This window comes from Clarias gariepinus, chromosome 22 (genome assembly GCF_024256425.1).
Source record: "Clarias gariepinus isolate MV-2021 ecotype Netherlands chromosome 22, CGAR_prim_01v2, whole genome shotgun sequence".
Classification (NCBI taxonomy): domain Eukaryota; kingdom Metazoa; phylum Chordata; class Actinopteri; order Siluriformes; family Clariidae; genus Clarias; species Clarias gariepinus.
In genome coordinates, this window is record NC_071121.1 from 16,074,009 (window position 1) to 16,094,484 (window position 20,476).

At 35.6% G+C, this 20,476-nt stretch overlaps 1 protein-coding gene across 2 annotated transcripts in view; it reads left to right on the plus strand.

The window, feature by feature from the left end:
• si:dkey-178k16.1 (protein 4.1) overlaps positions 1 to 20,476 on the plus strand; it is a 70,788-nt gene that overhangs the window by 40,875 nt on the left and 9,437 nt on the right. For both annotated transcript variants that reach the window (XR_008356106.1, XM_053482469.1), the window contains exons 5-15: positions 8,098 to 8,140; positions 8,767 to 8,842; positions 9,481 to 9,699; positions 10,324 to 10,411; positions 11,408 to 11,572; positions 13,020 to 13,117; positions 13,442 to 13,617; positions 14,994 to 15,181; positions 15,869 to 15,907; positions 16,782 to 16,817; positions 17,259 to 17,411. Coding sequence is in view for 1 of the 2 variants with exons in the window: in XM_053482469.1 (XP_053338444.1) it covers positions 8,098 to 8,140; positions 8,767 to 8,842; positions 9,481 to 9,699; positions 10,324 to 10,411; positions 11,408 to 11,572; positions 13,020 to 13,117; positions 13,442 to 13,617; positions 14,994 to 15,181; positions 15,869 to 15,907; positions 16,782 to 16,817; positions 17,259 to 17,411 (1,281 nt within the window). In the remaining variant the exon portion in view is untranslated. The remainder of the gene's footprint in view (positions 1 to 8,097; positions 8,141 to 8,766; positions 8,843 to 9,480; positions 9,700 to 10,323; positions 10,412 to 11,407; positions 11,573 to 13,019; positions 13,118 to 13,441; positions 13,618 to 14,993; positions 15,182 to 15,868; positions 15,908 to 16,781; positions 16,818 to 17,258; positions 17,412 to 20,476) is intronic.

Below are 20,476 nucleotides of genomic sequence, written 5' to 3' on the forward strand. Positions count from 1 at the left end.
CAGACTTTGTGAATACTAGACAGACACATAGTCTTTAAAAACAACTATCACAAAAGCATACCACACACTTGAATCATATCTTCTATGGTGTGGTGCTGAAGATGATATTGCTAACCCTGATAGACAGTCCTCCCAGTTAGAAACTAAGGATCCATTTGCAAAAATTAGATAACAGATGACTAGTAGTATGATAAAAAAAGGGATATGGTTTAGGACATTGACATTGTTGTCAGGACCAGCAACTACAGTATGGTGGGTTTACTGTAGTCAAAGTTTTTCTGACATCTACAGCAGACTGTTAGATTACCTGGTCAATGAAAGTAAGGGGTGGTTGCCAGCACACTGGTTATTAGACCATGTATATAATGCATTCAGGGTATGCAGAAGTGACATGACTTTTACAAACATATGATGTAGCTTTGCCCATACAGAAATGCAGTACGTTTTTGTATTACTCTGAGCATTGCATGGAGCAACCTTGGGTTAAATGTAATGTCTTGAATGCGCTACAGTTATACAGTAATAATCTTTCTCAGTGTAAATCAATGAACTCCAAATTGTTTGGAAATGGTTGTATAACCCTCTCAAGATTAATGCGCAGCAATTGCTTCTCTAAGACCTTTGCTTATGTCTTTCCATCTTGGCATTGTGCTAACACACACCTGAATGCTCTAGACCAATAAACTGACAAAGAAATTGCTTTTCTAGAGCTCTGCCCACCTGTTGATGATTAATTAAATAAGTGCTGATGTACTTAGTACTTATTACTTTTTTTTTTTCTTTATTACTGTAAAGTAAATAATGGCAAAGTGAATGACTTGTTCGTTTGATGTTGTATTTACCTGTATTTCTTATTAACTAAGACCTACGAAAATCACTTAGAAATAATAATGCATAATAATGTATTATATTTTTAAGACAAATATTAAAATATTAAATAATATTACTGCTAATAAACCAATAGATTTGAAAAAAATTGAGCCATTAATTCATTTGGTTCCCCTATTTATCAAAGTACTATGCGAGCCCAGTATATCGGCTGAACAAACACAGTCTAGCAGACATCCCTTTAATGTCTTCAGCTGCAACAGCTTCTTTAGTGCCATAAAAATCTTCATTAGTATGCTAGTGTAGTGTCTGCCAAAGTTTCTCACTCTTTTCAACAGTGTTTTTTTGCCGGCAGTTTTAAGAGAGCAGAAATATAAATAATTTAAGCAGTTCTAAACATTTAAATGTTTTATTTATTAACCTACATTAATGTTTCCTCGTATCACTGTGTAGCTTCATTCTGCATTTTCTTCTTCATTATCTGCCGTCTGCTACCTTCTAGTTAGGGCATATCCCAAATGGCTTCTGTTTTACTTTCTTTCTGCCCTACATGGGATATAACACTACAGAGCTGAATGCCCCATCTAAAGACCTCCTGAGTGTAAAAAGAAATTTGAACCTCTTTGTTTTGTTTTTTTCCCTAACCCAATAAGGACTATAGTACACACTCAGGACCATGAGCAGCCATTAAGTGAATATATGCCCTTTATGTTTACTAAAGTATTGTTCCTGTAGACAGATGTGGACCATACTCTATACTCTTTTTTTTATTCTGGATCTTTAATTAACTGTAGTAATTGCAGTTTAAGAATCATTGCCTTAGAAAGTAGTAAGCCTGAGGAGGTGATGCAACAAATTTGTGCATTCTCTGCCTAAATAAGAAAATATGCCTATTTAGACAATATTTTAATACACCATCTGTGATTCCTGAATTGTCTGTTTCACCTGTTACTGCTAAATTCAGCCGGACCATTACGCCACTTTGTGGACATATTGAGGCCATAATTTTGTTTGAAAAGCATCTCAGTTACACAGATGATGGTAGGACTTAAAATTTGTGGCATTAACTTACAATTCTTTAATAATCTAAATGCAGTCTATCTCTGAGAGTTAGATTAGTGACAAACTTGACTGTCTAATTGAAACAATGATTGCTTGAGTTCCAACTGAATTCCAAAAATTGTCAGAGGTGTGAATAACTGCACATATTTTTTCATGTAAATTCAGCAGTTTTCTTAGGGTACTATATAGCCAAAGAAGACATGATGGTCACACACTTGTGCTTGTTGAACATCCCATTGCTGATTTTGTTCTTTCTTTGATGTTACCATAACCTTTGCGCTTCTGGAAGCTTTGCCCAAGTTTCTTGAGTGTAGAGATTTTTCCATTTAGCCACAAAAGCTTTTTGTGATGTCAGGCACTGATGTGGGGTGAAAGGGCCTAATATGTGACATACCAATTCATCCTTTCAAGTGTTCAAAGGTGTTTAGGTCAAAACTCTCCACAAGCCACTTAAATCCACACCAACATTGGCAAACCATGTCATCTCTGTAAACATTACTTTAATGTTTTTTTTGTCAATTATATATATGCTGTTTATAGACAGATCAAGCCCATGTTTTAGTAATTAAATTAAATGTAGATTCTTTGTATCTTCAATTTCCTTTCACTGTCTAAAAAAATACCAGCAGCAATTATATAAAGTGAACATGGCATTTTTAAGCTATATTAGCTCTGTTACTAGTGTATAGAGACTCAAATAAGAAAGCAGTCATTACCTACATTTAAATAAATTTTTTAAGTAGTGTTCTTGCAAATTTTCCATTACTTGCTCTTAAATCACTGTTAATAGACACACTTCTTTGCAACAGATGCTGATTAATACTAGATACTGTTAAGCTAGCTGCATTCTCTGGAAACAAACAGTGCATCTAAGGTCATAGGTTTATAGTGGATCTACCTAGAAGATGGTTTTGGCCTCGACTGGTGTTGGGCAACTGTTTCTCTGGGGACTTGAGAGTTCGATAGATCAGGACTTGAACTTCTTACAAGTCTACCTGGGTCTTCAATAACTACCTGGACTCCATATTAACATCAATTAACATCAGCTATTATAACTGAACTGCCTGCCACCTAACACACTGTATAAATGCAAATCATTTACTGCTTTCTGTTTCACCCAAATGAGGATGGGTTCCCTGTTGAATCTGGTTCCTCTCAAGGTTTCTTCCTATTACCATCTCAGGGAGTTTTACCTTGCCACTGTCGCCCTCGGCTTGCTCACCAGAGACAAACTGACCATTTTGATTCATACACATTCACATTTCATACAAACTTAAATAATTCTTTTGAATGTGTAAAGCTGCTTTGTGGCAATGACAATTGCTAAAAGCGCTATACAAATAAAATTGAATTAAATTGAATTTATAGTACATTTGTAATGCAACATGCTAATCAGCTTAATGTCATGCTAGCAACATACTAATCACACTAGCATCATGCTAGCAAAATGCTAATCATGTTGTTAGCAAAATGCGAAATACTGATTGGTTGTCTGAGTTAGGAGCCCTCCCCCGTGTTTCTACAACAATGGGATCCACAGTGCAGGATCAGGTTCAGTTTCAAAGTTCCTATAGAAGTTGCCATTATATGTTAATTGCCCCCTGCTGGGGCATTTTCCTGGCCACCCCTTAAAAAAGTCATGTCGAGCACCCTATTCCTAAATAAGCCGAACGATTTGACACCTTTTCATTTGTCTATGACAAACAGTTCAGGACTAGTTACTTGACAAAATCTCTATTATAAGTCAATGGGGAAAATTTGGGCACCCCTTGTGCCCCAGAGGTAAAACTAATACCCTTGGTCTAAAAAAGTATTTAGTCAGCCACCAATTGTGCAAGTTCTCCCAATTAAATAAATGAGAAAGGCCTATAATTTTCATCATAGGTATTAGGGGTGGGCGATATACCGGTAGGCACGGTTAACCGGTAGAAATTTGTCAACCGATAGAGATTTTGGTCTATCGTCTTAATCGCAGTTGAGATCATGTGACGTTGCACGTTACGTAACCATGCAATACACATTCACTTCTATGGGGAACCAAACACATATATAGTGGGACGAAACTGTGGCACCTGATTGAGCCGGTGTGGGCAGACCAAATATCCAGACCCGGTGGATCGCGCAGCGCGGACCAACTTGAGCAGCGCTGCTTGAATCACAAACCTGCGTGACTCTGGTAGAAATAGACTGCGCCGACCATCAAAATACATTTTTCCCCGCTGGGATGCGCACGTACAAACCAGGCATGGCAAGGCGAAAACAATATTTAACAGTCCTGACATTTTAAATAAATAGTTTTTAAATAAAAAACAGTGGGTCGAGCAGGTTTGTGATTCGAGCGGCGCTGCTCAAGTTGGTCCGCGCTGCGCGATCCACCGGGCTGCGCAAATAAACAAGATCATCTCTGCGCTATCCAGATAGTCGTGCTGCGCTGTCCACTGGGCCGCGCAGATATTTGGTTCAATCAGGTGCCACGGTTTCGTCCCACTTTTGATGTGTTTGGCTTCACATACACTTCGACAATGGAAGAAGACAGTGCAGGAGCAGTGAGTTTGCTTACATGTGACAAAAAAGGTGGATCGTCTGTGGTGTGGAATTGGTTTGGGTATAAGAAAAGTGATACGAATGAGATGAATGTGATTTGCAAGTGCACGCAAGTGCACAGTTTTAACAAGTGGTGGAAACGCGTCTAACCTTTTCTATCATCTGAAATCCAAGCATCTAAACGGATATGGCCAAAGTAAAAAAATGCCGCAAACCTCAGCAATTCACAGTTTAAATAAAATTACATTCTTTGTGTTGAAATTTTTATTTATGCATTTTCAGATACAAATAGCTATATTGTGATATATATCATTATCAAGTTAGAAAATTGCTTCTACCGTGATAGAAGATTTTGGTTATATCACCCACCCCTAATAGGCATACATCAACAATTAAAGACAAAATTAAGAAAAAATCCAGAAAATCACATTGTAGGAACTATTAAAGAATTTATTTGCAAATTATGGTGTAAAAATAAGTATTTGCTCACCTACAAACAAGCAAGATTTCTGGCTCTCACAGACCTGTAACTTCTTTTTAAAGAGGCTCCTTTGTCCTCCACTCGTTACCTGTATTAATAGCATCTGTTATCAATATAAAAGACACCTGTTCACAATCTCAAACAGTCACACTCCAAACTTCTCCCTCGACCTGGGGCTCCACGCAAGATCTCACCCCGTGTAGCACCCCGTGTAGCACCCCATCACTGCGCTGCCAGGGACTCAAATCCTGCAGTGCCAGATGTGTCCCCCTGCTTAAGCCAGTACATGTCCAGGCCCATCTGAAGTTTGCTAGAGAGCATTTGGTTGATCCAGAAGAGGATTGGGAGAATGTCATATGGTCAGATGAAACCAAAATAGAACTTCGTGTTTGGAGGAGAAAGAATGCTGAGTTGCATCCAAAGAACACCATATCTACTGTGAAGCATGGGGGTGGAAACATCATGCTTTGGGGCTGTTTTTCTGCAAAAGGGCCCAGGACAACTGATCCGTATAAAGAAAATAAAGAATTGGGCTATGTATCGTGAGATATCGTGCCCATCAGCAAGGGCATTAAAGATGAAACGTGGCTGGGTCTTTCAGCATGACAATGATCTCAAACACACTGCCTAGGCAACAAAGGAGTGGCTTTGTAAAAAACATTTCAAGCTCTTGAAATGAGTTGTCTAGCCAGTCTCTAGATCTTAACCTCATAGAAAATCTTTGGAGGGAGTTGAAAGTCCGAGTTGCCCAGCGACAGCCCCAAAACATCACTGCTCTAGAGGAAAATCCGCATTGAGGAATGGGCCAAAATACCAGCAACAGTGTGTGAAAACTTTGTAAAGGCTTACAGAGAAACGTTTGAACAACAAAGGGTATATAACAAGGTTTTGAGAAAAATTTTTGTTATTGATCAAATACTTATTTTCCACCATAATTTGCAAAAAAAAAAAAAAAAAACTACAATGTGATATCCTGGATTTTTTTCTTGTTTTGTCTCTATTTTAAGGTATACCTATAATGAAGATTATAGGCCTCTCTCATAACTTGCACAATTGGTGGCTGACTAAATACTTTTTTGCCCCACTGTATGTTCTGACACAGCTTGCAAGCCTCTTAAAATGTGGTAAATTTTATCTTTCTACATAATTCTTGCTCTGTGCTAGAATCCGTCAAAATTTCTCTTATTATTAAATCTATGGGATTTTAAGGGTGATACAATTGCCTCCCTTGGGGCAATTTAACCCCCACCTTTTTACAAGAGTCATACCACCCTATTCCCGAATGAGCCGCACAATTTGCCACCTCTTTCTTGGGTCTACGACAAACGGTACGGGAATAGTTCTGCCCCCAATTCCCCATTATAATTCAATGGGGCAAATTTGGGCACCTCTTGTGCCCCAGGGATAAAACTTATACCTTCTTGCCGGGCTATATTCTGACACAGTTTGCAAACCTCTTTATATGTGGTAAATTTGAGACTTCTACAAAATTCTTGTTCTGCACTATAATCCATTAAATTTGGTCTCAATGTTAAGTCTATAGGATTTTTCCCCCATTATATGTCAATGGGGCAAATTTGGGCGCCTCTTGTGCCCCAGGGGTGCAACTTTACCCTCTTGCAGGGTATGTTCTGACACAGCTTGCAAACCTATACAAATGTGGTGAATTTTATCAAGAAAATTCTTGCTCTGCGCTACAACCTGTCAAATTTGGTCTCAATGTTTAGTTTATCTGACTTTTTTTAGAAAAATCGTAGCACTCCATTCCAGAATAAGCAGCACAATTTGACACCTCATTCATGGATTTTGTATGGGAAAAAAAAGAGTAATAAACAGAAAAAAAGAAAAAGAACTCTGAGAGATAACAATAGGAGTGCCAAGCTTCGCAAGCACCACTTATAAGCCTGTAAGAAAACAACAGTAGTGCTTCGCTTCGTAAGCACCACTAATAATAATATAGGTTCTCTGCTTCTTATCACTGCTGTTGCAAATAAGGCTTCCTATTAAAAGAAAAACTTAAACTAATGTTGTACCATAATCATTTCTCATAGATGTACAGTATAATGATCTTAATGTATTTTAGCAAATATGAGGATAGTACTCACATTTTTGTCAGATTAATTTTATTTGCAACAGTGAATTTCTATTCTAAATAATCTGAATAATGTATACATCTTATTAATCAAGGTGCGCAGAATTTTTTTTATTTATTATTTGAAATAATCTTATGATTTGTTCATTGCATACTGCTAATAAATTTATATCTATTTGTCAAAGTTTATTTTTTACTTACTCACTCATCCACTCCAACCTCAGGAGAGCCCTTTCTCTCCACTCACTTGAAAACATGCACACAGAGACAGGAATGAAACTCAAACCCTGGAGGCACAAGGCGACAGTGCTAACCACTACACCACCATGCCACTACCCTGTTTTATTTCTACAATATTTCTACTATATATATATATATATCTGCTAAGAATGCAGTAGATGAGGGACCTTGTGTAAAATGTGATGTGTAAGATGTGTTGAGTGAGTTACTAGGATCAAAGTGTAAAGTGATATTTTGTGAGGTAGTAAGACACAGCAGGATAACACAAATAGTGCAAATAGTGCAAAGCTATTTTGCTGTTTGTGCTGTGGTCATGCTGTGAACAAAAAACTGTGCCAAACTCTCATTATAGAGTTTTCCAACTAATATATTTATACCCCTGTTATAGATTTTTTGAATATAATTCTTGGAATTTAATGTACCAGAAATTAAATGTACACAGTGTACTATAGTATAGATAGACCAGTATAGTTCAGTAAAACAGCTTCAATGCTGTATCAGAGTTAAAAATTCAATACTAGTTACAGTACTACACATACTAGAAATATAGAAATGTTTTCTGTTGTGAAAATGTTTCTCATTAAATATGTGAACTAATATAGAGTAAGACTCCAACCTTTAAAAATTTTAACAACACCTTATATTGGATCTATGGTGACTGTATCAACAACTACATGCTGTGGAATACCCTAATCATTTAATGGAATATATCACACTATTGTAATGTATTACTGTCATATACTGTACATGACAGAGACACATTGTGTTACTACATATGATGAAAGGTTTGCTATTCTGTCTGTGATATAAAGTGATCAGTAATCATTGGAGTTTTCCCCCTTCTTTTCAGAACTGGCTGGACCCGTCAAAAGAGATCAAAAAACAAATTCGGGGTAAGTTAAAAAAAAAAAAAAACTAAAAACATTAGTGCCTAATGTACTCCTAAATTCAGTGCCTAATGTACAATTAAATTTAGTGCTTAGTGGTTGAGGCATTGAACTACAGTTCGGAAGGTCCCAGGTTCAAATCGCATGACCACCAAGTTGTCACTGTAGGGCCCTTAAACAAGGCCCTTAACCCTTAACTGCTCAGATGTATTATGAGATAAAAATGTAAGTTGCTCGGGATAAGTACATTAAGAATCTGCAGTACAGTTCGAAATTTTTATGTGCATTGTAAATTACACACTTTCTTTGTCACTATTAAAACTCTTGTTGTTAAAATTCTTGTCTTATTATTAGACCTAGATGACTACACCGACTATACTGTAAATGCAAATACATACTGTAAATCCTAAAATGCTGTAAATGCAGAAACAAAACCCAATAGTAAATATTAGATTTTTTTATGCTTAGGTTGTAGCATTGTATAATGCTTACACATAACTGCTTCCATCTAAATATAAGCATAACTTACATGCATTTGGGTTCATGAATAGTGTTATAAAAAGTTACATTCTAAGGTTTTTAAAGTGTAAAGACCTTTTCTTAATCAGTTGTTTTTGCCTGTTGGCTTGCAGTAGGCTCTTGGCAGTTTTCATTTGCTGTCAAGTTCTATCCTCCTGACCCCTCACAGCTAATAGAAGACATCACTCGGTGAGTGCACTGCATTTGCAGCTAAATTCTGCACATCTAGCTGGTTGATCTCTGCTATTTTTTCTTGAACCTTTACAAATTGCTAATGCATTATTTTGCCCAGCAGCCACAATCTCTACAGATGGTTATATAACTTGCACCTCTTTGCTGTTTTAACTTGGGTTGTAATGATACAAATTGACACAATATAAAAAAAAATATATATATATGATGCCAAAATGTGAAAATTTTAATAATTATGTATATGTAATGCAGTAGCACTACTTGAAAACCCGAATCCCAGTCTGCACAACCTGTAAATTTTAAATACTGTATATAGAAAAATTGAACAATTTGCTTTTACAAAGCCTGTGCAATCTGCATTTAAAGGCTGATACCTCCAGAATCCCAGACACTTTGTTAATTAAATAAAACGTATTTCATTAATCCAACCATAAGATATGATAAACTTGTAGTACATTTTGTACATAGTATTTTGGTCCACCCCTATTTTTACCACATCCCCTTATTCCTACTTAACATGTTGTCAAATGTTATTTGTTTAATTAGTGCATCAGTAATTCAGTAAAGATAAGGCAAAATCCTGGACCCTGGTTGCTTTCTGAATGGTTGTGATGCCTTTGTGCCTGTGTGCTTAGGTATTACCTGTGTCTTCAGTTAAGAGAGGACATGCTGTCGGGGCGCTTGCCATGTTCATTTGTCACACACGCTTTGCTAGGCTCATACGTCGTGCAGGCTGAGCTGGGAGATTTTGACCCAGATGAGCATGGACTTGACTACATCAGCGACTTCCGCTTCGCTCCCAACCAGACACGTGAGCTAGAAGAGAGGGTTATGGAACTCCATCGCACTTACAGGCAAGGGAGCGGAACAGAACACAAATATTCACACCCACATTACTCTGATCAGAATAGACAGAACATGTACAGTAGCCTTCCAAATATGTAGATTTTAGATTTTCATTTTATAAAATGCTATATAATTACAATATTTATATTGCATTTTATAAAATAGAAATCTAAAAACTACATACCTGCAAATAAAAGGTGCAAATATAAATACAAATAATATTTTCACTCAACCTTGTGTTTTTGTTGGCTGTAAAAATGGGACATTTATTCATCATAACTGGCTAACTGACTATAATGACTAAAATGAGAAGACAATGGAATGTACCTTAATAAGTAAAACCAAATATATCCATTCAAAATATACCTAGCAGTCCTTTAGTCAAAATAATTTATTTTGTTCTCAAGGCAAACAACCTATAAACATGCCCAAATACAGTAAATTTGCTGGGCACTCAGGTGTTATTTATTTACTTATCTATTTAATGGGAAATATATTTCACTTCATATTTATTTACTCATTATTCATTGTGGAATGATTAGATTATGATGATAATAATTATAATTTTTCTAATTGTGGTACTATTTTATGTTAATAATAATAGTGATAATAATGATTGTGCTCCGCTACAGGGGCATGAGTCCCGCAGAAGCTGAGATGAACTTCCTGGAGAATGCTAAAAAGCTCTCAATGTACGGTGTTGATCTTCATCATGCAAAGGTGCACATCTGCAGTTACATCTAACATTAACTACTCCTAAGGAGGAAGCATAATGCTAATGAAACATAAGCATAAAACATGATGATTAATTATAAGATAAATAATTGTTTATTAGATATTAACTTAACAAAGAGCTTTTAAAAACTACCAAAGATGAACAATTAAACAAGAACAATTAAATACATAGTTTAGATATTCACTGCAGTGTATTAGGATTATGGGCTGTATGTTAAATAAGCATTTAGTAAAAGTTGAGCCTACATTGTCACAACAGTTTTACTGCTGCAAAATGACACATAAAAACCCAATCACCTGACTCATTTAGACTATTTTGATTGTAATCACCCATTGCTCTTCACACAACCATACACACATGCAGGCGCACGCACACACACACACATGCACGCACACACACGCGCACACGCACACACACCACGGCAAGGTCTTTACTTAAAAACCCTAGTGGTTGTGTGTTTTGCCTAGTTTGTTAATTGTCCAGCTGATTGAAAGGAAATGATGGAAAATGTCCAAATAACAACTAAACAGCGAAAGAGTGCCTCCTAAGTGATGAATGTGGTAAATCTTCTTCTAACGCAGCTCAGCAATTGCAGTAATTTTTGACTTGCCACCAAGTAATTTATATTAAACCTGCAACTGGAATACTAAATAAGTCTTCTAATAATGATATTGCAAGTTCTATTTTAAGTTACAGTAACTCACGCAAGTAATTCAATTTCAAGCCAGTCAAACTAAGTTTACCTTGGATAAGTTTACATAAACTCATGGGAACTTAAAAGATACAAACAGTTTTTCTTCGCAAATACAGTAACTACTGTATAACTGTAAATGGATTTTATATAAACCAAATTTAATTTGAAAATGCACCCATCAAAAACGTATTGCAAATGTATGTGTCCAGCTTGATAACCGAATAGAATGTTTACTTATTGTAATTTTTTAAAAATGTTTTTATTTTGTGTGTGTGGTATTTTGCAGGACTCTGAGGGCATTGACATAATGTTAGGTGTGTGTTCAAGTGGATTGTTGATCTACAGGGATCGTTTGCGCATTAATCGTTTTGCCTGGCCCAAGATTCTTAAAATCTCCTACAAGAGAAGCAACTTTTACATCAAAATCCGCCCTGGAGAGGTAGAGAAAAAGGTCTTTTGATTTTTCTTTTAATGTTTTCTTTTTAGAAACTTTTAATACATGCTTGTGTAGTAACATAAGTTGGAAAATGTGACTAACAACTCTTAGTAAATGGAAAAACATTTAATATATAGATTACAATAGGATAGTGCTCTAAATGTAAGTGATTTAAGTTAAGCAGATCAACCTGTTTTATGTGGACACTTTAACATCTACATGTAGAAACTGAGAGAAATGTATGATGCATTAATCAACAAGTTCCTTTGATTGTTGTGCTCATCATAAGCTACTAATTTTTTACGACTGTGAGTGTGAAACAGCCTTTAATCAACAGCCTTCTCAGTCTACTCACAAGCTATTCAGGTTGCCCCGCATAGACAGCATGCATATAAACTCATAAAGTGTGCTTGATGTGGACGGGAGTTTAATATCAGTTATCAGTAATATGAGATTTTAAAAATCTCTCCCCCTTTTTAACACTTGAATAATGTAATCAAGGACTATGCAATATATGCTTATGATTTCCGATGTATCTAAGCATATAACAAGAGCATCTGCAAATAAAGGGTGTGTGTGTGAGAGAAAGAGAGAGAAGTGAGATTTATAAAGTGACCTCTGCAAAGCTTTTAGAAAATAAAATGATATGAGTTTATCTTCAAACGCAAATAGCATACAATTCAATTATTATTTACAAATAACATTGGGTGAATTTTAATATGTATTACTTTTTGCAAGGCATAGGCGAACTTAGACCTTCTTGATGGGTGCTCAGACACCCCTAAATTTTATCTTAGCACACCTAAAGACAAAAAAGTGCCAACTTTTTTTTATTACATGGCGTTAGTAGTCTACATGCCAGTGGGAAGAAATAGAGAAGAGGAAGTACAGTAGTTATTAAATGGTTCAAGCTGTTTGGAGCTCACTTATAGATCGCCATTTGTGCATAGTCTCAGCACTAAAAATAGTCTATGATATTGAAATCTGTGATCGATAATTCTAAACCATTATTACACACAGCAATAAAATAGTTGAATACATTTGCAGGCAGCATATTCTATTATTTGTTTTATTTAAAAAATGTGCCATGAAGCTATTTAAAATGATGTTTATATTATTATATTTGTAATAGTATTAATTATTATATATATATATATATATATATATATATATATATATATATATTTGTTTTATTTATTATATTTATATTTATTTACTATAGATGTATTAATTCTAATATTGCTACTAATTAAAATATATTTAAAATAATACATTTATTTTTAATAATAATAATAATAATTACTCCGAAGGTCTTATTCTAAAATTGCCCCTGGTGCAAGCCATTTATGTGTGCATGCGCTAGTCTTAGTTTCACTGATTTCATCACCTTATTTGTAGTAACATACTGCTCCTTCTCCCCTCACTCTTTTCAACACAAACACACACTGCCCTGCACCTACAGTATGAACAGTTTGAGAGCACCATTGGCTTTAAACTGCCCAACCATCGAGCTTCCAAACGCTTATGGAAGGTCTGCATCGAACACCATACCTTTTTCAGGTAGGCTCTCCCTGCTTCACCCCACAAACCACTTACCAGTTAGAATTGTTATTCAATGCAATACCTATAACCTAGAAAGACTTGTTGCTGATGGCCAATTTGCATTCTACCTGAATATGATGAATGTATTAGAAATGTTTGTTAACATGTAAATGTAAATGAGACAGAAATGAATACTTTATTTTTTATAAACTTCTAAATAGAAAAAGAAGGTTTTTGTTCTTTTTTATTTTGAAGTTTATAGAAAGGTTTATAATGTATGCCTATCCAAAAAAGAAACTGCAAAGCAATCGACCTATTTTGACTGTTTGGTAATTCTCATAGGTTGGTGTCTCCTGAACCCCCACCCAAAGGCTTTTTGGTAATTGGCTCAAAGTTCCGCTACAGTGGGCGGACCCAGGCCCAGACTCGTCAGGCGAGTGCATTAATTGACAGGCCGGCTCCTCAGTTTGAGCGATCGGCTAGCCGGAGGCACTTACTCTCACGCAGTCTAGAGGGGGGTATGTTATATTCATTTTTATTATAACAGTACAATTTTCAACCATAACTACATTGACATATACGTACACTCTTACATATTTTACATGTGGTATCACTTCAGAGCAAGCGCTATTCATGATTATGATCGCAGGATGCGGGTGAAATAGGCACTAGTTTGAAGATTGCCTTAATATTTCATCATTGTTATATGAAACATAGAAAGCATACCCCCCCACACCACCAAAAAAACAATACAGCCCAACAATACAGACAAGCTGAAGGCTGCAAAACAACCTGAATCAAAACAAGCTGGTATTCAAATAATGCCTCAGCAGTGCCACAGACTGATCGCCTCCATGCCATGCCGCATTGATGCAGTAATTTGTGCTAAAGGAGCCTGCATACACACACACACACACACACACACACACACACACACACACACACACACATATAATCATAAATTTACATACACTAATCAGGAACATAAATATAATGGCAATATTGGACGGGCATGGCAAATTTTCCAATATATTGTACCTAGGTACAATTGTTTGGATTAATCTTGAAATCTGCACTTGTTTAGAAATGGTTTCAAGAGACATTTATGACTTGTGAATGTAAATCTACCATCCTCTTTCTGAGACCTTTTACTGCTCATTGAACTTTTCTGTTATACTATGTGTTGGTCAATTCATTAAGTGCTGTAAAACAATTCATTTTTATGTTAACGAGTTTGTATTAAATGTGTTTATTTGCAATTATTTTGGCAAACAATAATTAATAACTCCCTGGTAAAATGGGCTATATTGTGCAGAGTCAAAACATTTGTAACACTGTAAAATGTAACAGGTTGTAACACTTTAGAATGGTTAAAGTGTCATAGAAAATAAATATTTTGAATATTTTACTTTCACTACACAGATAGTCTTTTTTATTTTAAACATTTAATTATTAAAATAATCAAAATTATTAGCCAGTGCAATATATATATTATTATATATATAACTACATATATATAACTACATATATATATATATATATATATATATATATATATATATATATATATATATATATATATATAATATTAGATACTTTAAATACTGATACTTGTTTGATACTTTTCTGCTATTTGCTCATATTTTAAATATTTTGCTTTGATATATTTTTCGCAGTAAATCTTTTATAAAATAAGCAAACATTTAACAGTTTTTAAGTCATTTGTACTTAAGATTTTCATATTTCAAAGAATTTAAAATGAGGTCATTTAAACAAAAATTGTAGACCATATTTGTGTGTACTTTTCAAATGTATTATTCATTAATTCAACTGAATTTTTGAAAAGATTAAATGTATGACTTTTAAGAAATTCTTGGTTGCTTGTTGCTGTTAGCATCTGCTCTGGGCGATACAATGGACAGACTCTCACAGCATACCTCCAGTGACCCTACACATAGTCTCTCCAGAGATGATCTGGACCGGGATTACATGGGGTCTAGTCTGGAGCAGGATCTGGACCAGCAGCTGAAGCATACCTTAGACAGGAGATCAGACAGAGATGCTACGCCATCAAAGACCATGGTATAGTAGTGATATTATTAATAAGCAGATCTATATTTCATTCATTTGAGTAGATCTATATTTCATACTAAATTTTATTAAAAGATTAAATTGTCTAAGGAATGTCATAAATAAGTTTTAATGCAGCGTGTTACAAAATTGACTACAATACTTTTTGATTGCTTAGATGACGAACTAGACACAAAACCACCTATACTTGTCGCATATATAAAATATTACAAATGAATTTCTGATGGGTAAATCCTATCCTAGTAGGTTAAGGCCTTTATTATGTACATTTAAAGTAGATCTAAATTTTCTTTTATCCATAGAAGACAAATAGATTTACATATATTGCCAGGAGTCCAACCTACGACAATGGCTCATCTCTGGCGCATTACCTTATCTTCTAATTGAAATGTAATTCATCTCCTCTTAAGCCTTTTTCCTTTGTTCCATTACGTTTCCCCCTAGCTACCTTTCTTCACTCTACTCTTTTGCCCTTCTCTTTCTCTTCTTATACAGTTTCCTCTTTCTTCTGCTGCTCTGAATATCTATCTATATCCAGCTATTTTTTCCCCTCTTTTTCTGAATATAACTTCCCAGTGCCTTTTGCCAAGTCTGACAATATACATTTCTCTCTTGCTCCTCTTATGATGGTTCCCTGCTTTCTACTAATAGCTTTTTCCTCTTTTTTTTTGCTGGCAGGGGGAGGAGCCAGGCTCTCCTCTAGACTCTAAGGCTGAGGTATTTTATGGTGTCTACCATTTGTCTGTCCTTTTGTGTAAACATAGATTATGCCAAAGGGAAAAAAAAAAAAACAATTATCAAGAGCAGTTATTCATAATTATTAGCAATACCTTGCAACAGGGTGTTCATACATACGTATGTCTTTTCATGCTTCGATGTTTGTACTGGAATCACAATATTTTAATATCGTGTCCTGTGTTTTGTAATGTTTGCAACAATAGAATTCACCCTTAAATATTTGGAATAAGTTTTAATCCTAGTTAATATACAAAGGATCTTGCAACGTACTGATGCTCTGTAACTTGGTTTGTATTGTGTGGTTAAAGTGAAGAGCAGACGTAAATCAGATAGTACAGAAAAAGTAGAATGGTTTACACATATTGCTAAATTATATCATGCCATATAAACCAAAGTACATACATACATAGTATACATACTGTAGTACTTACTACTTTAGTTCCATTTATCAGAATTAAGGGTGACATTTTCAGCACATGTCCTTGTTTTTTTAGGAATGACAATTTAAATATACCAGACTGCATCTCAAAAGAAAGCACTTTTGTCATGTGTGTCACTGGTCTGGGTACATTGTTTAGACATTTGTAATCAATCTTCTTTCAAAAAAGTATATTTGGATCAATTTATCTAGGAACAATGACACAACCCTTTACACACTTTTTAGTTTCATGGCTGAATTTAGTGCATTTGTATATGATTTGTTCTCTGTTTGGCTGCTTGCCTTCCCTGTAAATTCAACCATGCTCTACCTACTTGTCTTCAATCCTAAATCTGTTTCCCTTCACCTCTCCCTTCCTGTGCCTCGCCTTGCCTCTCCTTGCACCATATCTCACCCACTCATCCTTTTGACCAGTCGGACCAGGATTTGGCCCCTCGCCATAAACAGGAGGTACTACTTCTGGCACATCCATTCCCTGAGTTGTTGTGTATCTGAAAGGATTCTTATACAAAGACAGATTATCTGTCAGTGAAGGTTCTGGGCCTAATTCGAGATTTATTAACTATCAACGCATGCAGCATATGTTCATGTGCTGTTTTTGTTGGTGTTAAATTGATGAATCAATTCTCTTTTTAATGGTGTCTATTTGAACTTACTCACTACTTGTGAGTAGCTACACAACTTTTTTTTTAAAGCTGAGATAATTCCTTTTTCTTTAAAGAATAGGTAGGATGAACTTGTCATGAAAAGAAAAAAAGTATACCATCAGATTTTTATTAGCTATTTAGCTCCCAGTTTGTATTGCATATCAGTTAAATAATTACATCCGTTTAAACATATTTTACAAGCTGAAATGAAAAGGTTTGCATTATTGATTGGTTTGCTTTGTAGCAGTTCCTGGATAAATCTGAAGATGTCCTGCAAAAGCACCAGGCAAGTATCAATGAGTTGAAGAGAGCACTGAGGGAGCCCAACAGCAAGCTAGTCCACAGAGAGAAGCGACTTTCTGTGACATCTTCTGGCAGCACCCCAGAGAAAAAAACTGTAAGTTTAAAAGGGTGGTAAGAGCCTATGAATTAGAATCAGGATGTTAGATATGTTTTATGTAGAACTAAACGCTAGATACATGCAAACTATGAATGTTTAAAATTGTAATCAAAGCATTTAGGCTATATTCACATTACTAGCCTGAAGTGACACAAATTTGATTTTTTTACCATACTGTGTCACAGATATGATTCTTTAGGGCTGTCTGAATACACAAATCTAATGTCTTCACTATCATATGTGGTCCTACCTTGAATATATGTCTGATATGTGGTCATGTGACTTGAATGAGAATGATAGATTGGAATACATGTGACTTTTTGCCTCTGTGGATGCATAGGGTGCTGATATAATCAGTCAGCAATGGCTGCAGCAGGATTTCTTAGCAGTGGTAGCAGTAGCTGGTAAAACAGATAAAATGGCCTGTCTGGCTTTCTTTCTTGTTCTGAACCTTAATGAATATAGCCGACTAATGGCTTCTTCAAGCATACTATTTTTTAAAATTAAAAATGCATCCTTTGTTTAAATTAAATGAGTGGTCACACAAATGTGACTTGGTTAACCCAGATAGTGCAAGCAAAATGTGATGTTCACATGCATGCTGTTTCAAAGCAATGACTTGGAATGTGAATGTAGCCTTTGAGTGGAATTAACCAAACACATCATGAATTTTCTGTCTTATGGTCTATACTAGTAAGAGGATCAATATGATTATGTTAAAAACACAATTCTTGATTTTAAGCATATTCCATTTAATAATGGACATACAAGACTATTTTAGGCCCTACTTAGAGTTACATACCTGCATCAGACTTTCACTTTACAGCACATCTTATTTTTGGTGGTACAGTCTGTATAAACAAAACGCACAAGTCATTGAAACTGTTCACTTTATATTGACATATAGGCCTCTGGAGAGCCCATATTTATTGAGGAGCAAGATGGTTGTCAAACAGACCTGACCCTCAGTTCAAAAGAGGAAAGGAACAAGAACCCTGCTAGAATAGAGACACTACTCACTCAGCAGGAAGAAGATCATGGGGAAATCTGTATGACTCATGTGGGTCCATTGGGAAACCATAGCAGAAAATCTAATAAATTCTCCATCCCATCTCCTGAAAAGCCTCAAAGAACCAAAAATTATGCAATGAAGAATGAGCATACTCATGAACTACATTCTGTTGGCAAGAGGACAAATGACAATGGACTTCCACATGAGAAATATTTGGAGAACAATATGGACACAAATGGCTATGATGACTATTCAAGAATGACTCAATGGCCTGAAAAAAGATATACTGGCAAAACCCATGAAGAAGATAATGTAAACCTAGTTTTTTGGAATTATGATGAGAGAATCCAGGGTGAGGTTTCTCCCAATGCAGTAACAGACAAACATATGAGAGATATTTGTAATGGAAACAGATGGGACAGACAATTTTTGGAAAGTACAGACAACAAAGCTATTAGTAAATCCACAACAACTGAAAACAAGGTAGTTCTAAACAGTGATTCAGTTAAGTGTAATGCTGCTGAACCTGAACCAGAACCAAAACGAGTAGTTCCCTTGAAACCAGAGAGGTCCAAGAAACTAAAAGGAAAATATGGAGTCAAAGATCAAAGCGAAAGAGACATAATGTATTTAAAGTTATTTGATAAGACAAAAGAAACAAAGTCAGAGGAATCATCTGCAATTGAAAAAATGCAAGCTTTTTCCACACAGCCAAGTATGTCTTTAATCATGGATAGTACTGCAGCAGTTCCAAAAGAAAACTACACAGCTAATGGCAATGTTGGGGAAAGCAGAAAATTTATCCACCCACCACAAACATGCAGGAAACTATTTCAAGATACAGAAGACAAATCTGATCAAAGACTTAGTGCAGATGAGGACCTTGTGTGCTTTGAAGATACTTCTCCACTGTCTGATTTCCCATCAAACTTAATATTTTCTAGCTTTGAGCAAATGACTCCTCTGTATTCTCATGTAAAGTCCCAGAAGTCAAGAGAGATGCGATCAAAACAGTCTTCTCCTACTGACTCCAGCTACAGCCTTCTCAAGAGCTCCAGTTTAGAATCAGCTCAAAAGAAATCATCGGTAACAACTGCTTGGCATCTGCTTGTCTCTCACAGGAACTATAGGCATCGCATGAATTTTCACATCCTTATGTTATAGTTTTAACCTTTAAGTACATACATCTCGACAGCATAATCACATGTATCTGAGGAGAGATGGGTGAAATGCCCACTTCTACCAATAACCATTGGCTGATTAAAAAATGCTATGTCATGACTGATTGGATAGGGATCCACTTCTTTTTCCTTTCCCTTCTCTCCACAGCTCAACATCTGCTTGCACATATAAGACAGCTCATAGGATCTTTCATGTAATCTTCATTGCTTTAAGCTTTATGCTTGCTTTAAACAACCACTGTACATATGGCCTTTCCTTCCAACAGCCCTTCTCTGGTACAATTTTTCTATATTAAAAAGGCAATTGTTGTTGCTAGGAATTAAAATATTGCATACTATTACACTAAAATTTTATTCAGTAAAACATAGGGGCTTTCGGAAGGGAGACGCCCACAAATGGCTAATTACGTTTAAGCAGAGTATGGAATTAGGGGTAGGCTTAATTCATTTAAAGCAATTCCTTAAATGAAACTATATAGTGTTGTAAAGTAAAAGGCTTAAGTAATAGTTGAATGCTTTTCTCAAGAGCATGTGATGTTGATGGACTAACCAAAAGTTTTCAGGAGAATTTTTTTGTTTTTATTACTTTGTGTTTTGACTTTTGCTGATATGTAAGGAAAATTTGGTTTTGTAGCTCCTGTGTAAGCTACAGTTTCTACACTGGGTATGTGTCTTGTGCCATTACAAATAGTTAAGTAGGCAGATTCTATTGGACCATGAATGATTATTGAAGCTATTGGTTGGTAATTTTGGAAGATTGGGATATCTTGATTTGTGCTACTATGTAAGATGTAGTTTTGGAGTTTTACATCTCTAAATATTTGTGTGTAGCTGGGTCATGCTTAAGCAGAGTAATTAGTTCAGGATCC